The 7,080-nt window shown below is 46.4% G+C and overlaps 1 protein-coding gene across 1 annotated transcript; it reads left to right on the top strand.

Moving 5' to 3' along the window:
• Positions 1-2,436: 2,436 nt before the first annotated feature.
• On the top strand, positions 2,437-6,278 carry LOC123448089. The gene is made up of 6 exons (XM_045124857.1): positions 2,437-2,611; positions 3,278-3,466; positions 3,606-3,728; positions 3,920-4,111; positions 5,027-5,194; positions 5,559-6,278. The coding sequence occupies exons 1-6, from the start codon at positions 2,546-2,548 to the stop codon at positions 5,943-5,945; spliced, it is 1,125 nt and encodes a 374-aa protein (XP_044980792.1). The 5' UTR covers positions 2,437-2,545; the 3' UTR covers positions 5,946-6,278.
• The last annotated feature ends 802 nt before the right edge of the window (positions 6,279-7,080 follow it).

The raw sequence follows: 7,080 nt of genomic DNA, 5'->3' as shown, positions 1-7,080 counted from the left end.
GGCAGGCTCGATTCGGGATCTGTGGGGCCGCTGCGGGGGCTCGGGCTGGAGGGGGCATGCGGCAGCGCAGGATTAGGCTAGGGCGGCTACTGCGATGGCTCGGGTGGCGGTGGGGCTGCTGGGTCACCGCCAAGTGGCGCGGAGGAAGCGGGTGGCGCTGAAATTGAGGAGGGGCGGTGGTTGCGTGGTGAGGGGCTGGGGAAGGCCAAATTTGACAGGAGATGGGGGCTATTTATAGCAGTTTTAGCTAGGGTTTGGGTTTTTGACCCGTTTTCGAGCCGTACAATCTCGATCGGACGTCTCCGAACGCGGGAGTGGTGTAGGTGGGCTAGGTGCGTTGTGTAGGAGGCTTGTGGGCTGAGAGAAGAGAGAGATTTGAGGCATGTGGTAGGGTTTTAAAACAACAAAACGTCCGCTAATAAACCGGCTAGTGCCGCTATATATTTAACGATACGAGTATTAAACGAACTCTGAATGTGACTAAATTTGATAGGCGGTCTATCTACATTAAAATTTGGCACGCCAACTTTCAGCCCAATCACACAGAGTTTTATACGCACTTTCAAAAACAATATTTAAATGATGTCGCAGTCGTGTGCATGTGTGGTTGGTCTTGAAACGATCAACGACAAGAACGGAGAGAACCGGCAGCTATTAGCGAATGCAAGTTTTGGAAAAAATGACGACAACGGAGTGATGATGCAATGTGCATGATGCGAATGATGTGATGATGAATGAGTCTTTTTTGAATGTCGACAGGAGAGCTGCCAAATTCATTGATCAGAAGAAGGCATTACAAGAACACCTCCAAAGGAGGAATGCACCGCATAAATGCAAGTGCTAAAAAAGAAGAAGGAAAAAAACATTCTGCTCAATTTATTACGAAAAACCAGGCAAAAACCAAAGCAACGTCTAGCTAGACTAGACCTAGAGCACCACGAAACATACAAGACGCTGGAAGGCGAAAACCCCACAACACACCGGTCGGGCACTCGAACGACTTCGCTGCTATGAGAGTGCACACCGACAACCATCGCATTATACCGAGGAGCCACGAGCATATTCGCAAACCTCGAGGACATCGGGGAGGAACGATAGGTCCGAAAGAGGAAAAACCTATGCCCCGCCAATCCCACGAGCCTAGACAACATAGCTCGCCCGACGCTAACTGCATGTGAAGGATGCTCCTCTTGCTCCCATTGTCGATCAAAACAACCTGCTCCAAACGGAAGCACCACCAAAGACTCCACGCCCTCCAAAATGTTGCCTGCTCCAAAACCACCGCACCACCACCAACCAAGTGCTTCATCACCAGATTTGGCTCCAAAGCAATGCTTCCAACGAAGTGATGACACCACGGGCGCCACCATTGCATACGGTTTTCACCGAGAGACAAGAACATGGAGCAAGGAGAGGTGTCGGACCCTCTCGATGGCGCCTCCAAGAAGGAAAAAATCACACCCGAGGGCATCATTAGCCATCCACTCAGACTGAAGTTGAGCATGACTTTCATCGAGGAACCGAGCACCTATGCCGGGGACGACGTGTGCAACACACCACCACCAAACCGGAGCAGCAGACGCTACTTGCTGCACCTCATAGAACTAGCTGGAGCACCATCCGTGGCGTCGTGCCATAGCAATCCGAAGGCCCTACCAAGACCACGCCACCGCAGACCGCAAACCTGATGTGGAGCCACCTCGCACCTGTTGGAAGCTAGTCGCTCGCCGAGCCGCCTCCGGACCCCCATCCGCTAGGGCGCCAGATCTGGCAGTCAATGGCCTGCCAGATCCTGTCGCACCAAGCCAGGGACCGTCCGCCGCGGGGATCCCGCGAGCCCCTGCCCTCCCGCAGCTGCCTACAAACGGCTACGCGCGCGGCCACGCCGCCACTGGGCCCGCCTATCGCGGCTGCCCACAGCGCCCGCTCGGCACGCCGCGGTGCCTCCTCACGCTCTCGCCGTGCCCGCCCGCACGTCATCCACCAACGCTCGCTCACCGCACGCGTCACGCCCACCGATGGCTGCGCGACGCGCTCGCCGCATGCGTCGGCGCCTGCTTGCTGCGCCCGCCACGCACCACACCTCCCCTTGGCCGAGCACCCCCATGCTGCCCAGACCTCGTGAGAGAGGGGAAAGGGAGGCCCCGCCGCTGCCAACGCCGCGCGGTCTTTGCCTAGCGGCACTTGCCAGTGGCGGCGAGGGGGAGGAGATCTAGGAAAGGGAACTGGAGTGGCAACTAGGGTTTTCGGCCAGGTCGCCTGCGGGGGAGGCCGACAAGAGCGACCGGACTTCAGAACTTAAGAAAACACTTAAAATTCTCTCAGTTGCGAAAACATAAACTAAAAACACTTCTCAGTAAAGCTGACAAAGGGAAGGATTTGTTCAGGGAGCACATGTGGGCCCATTTGTTGAATTTCGACAGGTTGGTCCAGCTTGGTGTCTCTCTCCCTAATCAAAGCAAGCAAGGGATCACCAAAGGTAGCTATAGCAGCTGTTCGCTTCTTCGTCTCCGCGTCCCTCCCACCTCCACCCACCCAGCTCATCATGGCCTACCGCCGGAAGCAGCAGGGGCCCGTCGCCTCCGACGATCGCCGGACTCCCCAGCCCCAGGCAGGCACCCTCTCTACCTCTCCTTCTCCCCCATCCGTCTTCTGTACCATCCAATCCCTCTGGTTATTACGGTTATTACTGCCAATTTTGCTTGCGCTTGCGCCTGTCTCGATCCGTCGGTCGAATATTATATCGGGATCACATCGCGTCCAGTTCGCTACTACAGATGTGCCCTCCGTTCGCCCGACGCGAAATTTGTTGAGGCGATGTGCGATAGTTACGGATTTTGATGCAGGTTTTCCCTCTTGCTTACCTATTGTGGGGCAAGCTTGAACTAGCAGGTCAATTTGGTCCTGAATAGTGAATCTGCTACCTCCTGGATAATCACTGTCTTATTCCAAATCCACCACTGAGATAACTAGCAAGCTGTAGTCTTCCTCTGATGTCCGTTCCTATTGTTCAGTTCGAGGTGAAATTTAGCATGTCTGTGTCACTTGATAACTGATTTAAATAGCACGCTATTGCGTTCTGAGCAATATCTCGCTAAATAAAATCAGTGTAAATCGTTCGCTATAGTGAATTTGAGGGATGTGCTATTTTGTCATAGCATGCTATTGTTTTTTCCTTGCTTAGGATTGACAGATACTCTTCATGTACTAAAAAATGTTACTCTACTCATAATTCATATGGATTGCTGTGTTGATTTGGTCTGCGCTGAATGAGCAGGGTTCGGCTGCTTCGTCTTACAACTACACGTCAATGGATAGCATGCGTGAGCCTAAGGTTGGATTATGGGGAGCTTTGGCAAGAAAAGCTAAGGGGATTCTCGATGAGGATGCTGCCGCTCACAAGTTCGAAGACTATGGGAAAGTTCCAAGTACTACTCGCAAGCCTAACTCATCGGATGGAGCTCAGGTAAACCAGCAAATGTAGGCAGAGCTGGATCCACATACATTGGTGAAACACGATGAAATACAATCAGTAATTTATTGTCCATGGCTGGTCCCTTAGCCTTTAGATGATTTACATTCTGTGTTCTGTTTTCTTATTTCAGGCCCCTCAATCTCGTTGGTCGTTCGACAACTATGGAGGGACAAGGAGCGAACCTCGGAAGAGGTCAGAGGCACTTGCTGCTTCTGTCAACCAGTTTGGTGGAAGAATCAAAAACGCCTTGGAAGTAAAGTTCTTTAGCATCATGCAGCTGTATTTATTTTATGATACCACCGACACAACTGACAACTCTTAATTGTAGCTTCATTTCGGACATTTTTCTGTGTTGTCTCTGGGTACTTCACATTATCTGTTGTGGAAGTTCAGTATCCTGTTTGGTTTGTCCCCTGACTTGCTTTCATCTATATGTTTTAATAGGAAGGTCTCATTATTGTCGATAATAAGACATCAAACATCATCGAGGAAACAAAGAAGATACAAATTAGAAGGAAGCCTAACAATTCCAGTTCACATATGCAGAGCCCTGCTGCAGATGCATTCACCCCTCCAAGTTTCTCACTGAATAAAGTTGAGGCAGCCCAGGAGACTCAATTAAAAGCTTCTCGCGACGTAAGGTGCCATACGATTATAGCTCAATTAGGAATATGCTGTACCAAGCCCTTTATGGAAAAGCTACTAGACCTTTTACTTGACAAAAGCTTTGCTTACACATGCTTATATTCCCGGTTCAGGGCGTCTCTGGATCTTAGGAATGAAAAAACTAGGAATATGAAACATCCCTGCCTACGCATAGCGTTGGTCTTATATGACTTTGCTAGTTGCCGGCGTGTTTTTGTGTGTATGTGTTGGTGTTGGCTGTGTTCATCCTAGCTAGGCAGAGGTCGGGATTGTGCTCATTGTGTGTGTATTCTCTTGATGCTCCATTTTGAGCTAATAAAGTCAACCCTTTTTCGGGAAAAAAGGAATGTGAAACATACAGGAACTATAAACCGCAAAACATAAGGAAATGCAGAAAAATTGCCCAGCCCTGTGCAAATGAGTGGGGAAAAGTGGTTGAAGTGGATATTCAAATTCCTATGGAATTGGTGGTGTACGAAAGCAATCCATATGAATTCGCTAGCATCATCCTTATGATCCAAAGGGCCTCTGTAGGAAAGTTCCTAAATGATTGGAATCATACAAAAATCCTATGAAATTATTACAATCCAAAGTGGCCCTCAACTTCTAGGATTAGATTTTCTAGTTCATTTAGTTTAAGCAAATGCAGCATTGCAACATTAATTCTCTGTAGCACTAGATGCAACATATGGACCTCTATGATCTGTGCTGTGTTTTTTTTTAAAGATATTTGTTTAAGTTTCGTTTCCAGTGTTCTTTGTCGTGGCTATCAATATGGTTCAAAATAAGCCCTATGTACATCCCACCATCCATTTAGACAGCAGTACTTGATAAGAATGAACATGCTTATTTGCTATTTATGTGCGTCCAATGGTGCTTCCTCTTACTCCCTACAAATTGTTTCAGGTTGCTAACGCGATGGCTACTAAAGCAAAACTTGTACTTCGTGAACTGAAAACTGTTAAAGCGGACCTAGCCTTTGCGAAGCAGCGCTGCACTCAGCTAGAAGAAGAGAACAAAATGTTGCGTGAAACTAAGCAGAAAGGGGTCAAAATTGAAGAGGATGATGACCTGGTAATTTTTTTCTTTAGCCTAGTAGAAGTTTGGATTTATATTGTTTGCACCAAAGTTAATAATCTTCATCCACTGGACAGTTATTAATTTTATCCACCCACTGCAAGTGTAAACGGCAAAGATGGGTGGAACTGCTATATAGTTTTGTACCATACATTGCTCAGTAGTCAGTAGTAATAATATGTTTTATGTTACTATTTGCTTTCTTTCAGCAATTCTATTAACTCACAGTACATTTTGTTGCGGTTCAGATGAAAGTTGGCCGTAGTCTTAGTTTAAAATATAACCAATGAGTGATTGGAACTGATATTGATGAGTATAGCCAGCCCTCAAAGTTATACTGAAATGGATCTTCTTGAAACAGATCCGCATGCAACTGGAAACGTTACTGGCCGAGAAATCAAGGCTGGCACAGGAGAACTCCATGTATGCCCGTGAAAATCGCTTCCTGCGTGAAATAGTAGATTTTCACCAGTTCGCCGCCCACAATGTGGTCTCCTTTGGCGATGGCAATATGAAAGACAGCAAGCTAGAAGAAGATACCAATCGTGCATACACTGAAAACATGTTTCCGGTGGTTGAAGCTTATTTAGCTCAGGAAGAAGTATCTCCCGTCCCCTCCAGGCCGGACTCTCCTATCCTTAGCCCAGGCGAGTCATCATCCCCAGCATCCATCGTTTCTGTAGACAATGTTGTTGATTCGCCGAGGAACGTCTCGAAGCCAAATGAGTTGGTGTCTGACAAAGATTGATGCGTGCCGGCTTCTACTCTGCTTGTTGGGGCTTGCAATGGGTTTGGTTGTGAGTAGCGTGCATAAATTTTTGTCCATTCTGTTGTCCACATCCTTTTGCAGTTGTAATGGTTATTAGCAGGTTTCTGCTTTTGTGTGAGATAAAGAGTATACGGGCTGATATTTTTCCTTGTGTTGGTGAAGTTGGCTAGTGTTCAACTGTTCGTATATAGGCAAAGTGTGTGCAGTACGGTTTGGTTTTCATGCTTGTAGGGTTGGTGAAATGGACGGTACTTTATACTCTCTGAAGGGTGGGTGTATACTGTGACTAATAACATGGAGATGATGGATCAAGGTTCGTGTCTCGGTCATGTTGCTTGGGCCCTCTTACTAAATATAAGACTTTTTAGAGATTTTAATACGGATTATGTACGAAACAAAATGGGTATATATATATATATATATATATAATCCATGTGTAGTTTATATTGAAATTTTAAAAGACTTATATTTAAAAAGAGAAAAATTCATTTTCCGTCCCTCAATTCTTTGGTCCAGCCAGTTTTGGTCCCTCAATTCTAAAACCAGACAGATTGCACCGTGAACTCTCGAAACCTGTCATTTTTCGTCTCTTCGCTGTAGTCAACCCATTTTTACCACGACATGAACAGTACACGAATGAGGCGATGACTATAAATTTGAAAAAATTGAAAAAAAAATAAAAAATCTGAAATTGTATGACATCGAAGATAGTCAGGTCCGCAAGGTCCTTGTAAATTTTCGTCATGTTTGGGCGTTCGATGAGCTCGTAGCAAAAAGAAAAAAGTAAATATGCTCTATGATGAATAGTAAATTCAAAAAATAGCAAAAACAATCAAAAAATCTGGAATGTTTTGCCATCGAAGATGCTCGGGTAGGTAAGGTGCATGCAAATTTCCGTGGTCAAATGACATCTGAGGAGCTTGTGGCAAAAAAAAAAAAAAATACGTGTGCGCGCCGCTTCGGATGGTTTCCAAACCGAAAATTTGCACACACCTTGCACACCGGAGCATATTTAATGCAAAAAAATCATAATTTTCTTTTTTAACATATTTTTCGAATTTACTGTTCATCATGGAGCATATTTAATTTTGTTTTTTTGCCACGAGCTCATCGA

This window comes from Hordeum vulgare, chromosome 4H, assembly GCF_904849725.1.
Source record: "Hordeum vulgare subsp. vulgare chromosome 4H, MorexV3_pseudomolecules_assembly, whole genome shotgun sequence".
Taxonomy (NCBI): Eukaryota; Viridiplantae; Streptophyta; class Magnoliopsida; order Poales; family Poaceae; genus Hordeum; species Hordeum vulgare.
Note: the sequence above shows the minus strand (reverse complement) of the source record. Positions and strands in the feature narration are given on the sequence as shown.

Bases quoted from the DNA above. Each gene is read 5' to 3' on its own strand.
- LOC123448089 (XM_045124857.1), top strand. From the start codon at position 2,546: ATGGCCTACCGCCGGAAGCAGCAGGGGCCCGTCGCCTCCGACGATCGC. The intron at 4,112-5,026 runs GTAAGGTGCCAT...AAATTGTTTCAG, and splicing joins AATTAAAAGCTTCTCGCGAC to GTTGCTAACGCGATGGCTAC. The intron at 5,195-5,558 runs GTAATTTTTTTC...TTCTTGAAACAG, and splicing joins TTGAAGAGGATGATGACCTG to ATCCGCATGCAACTGGAAAC.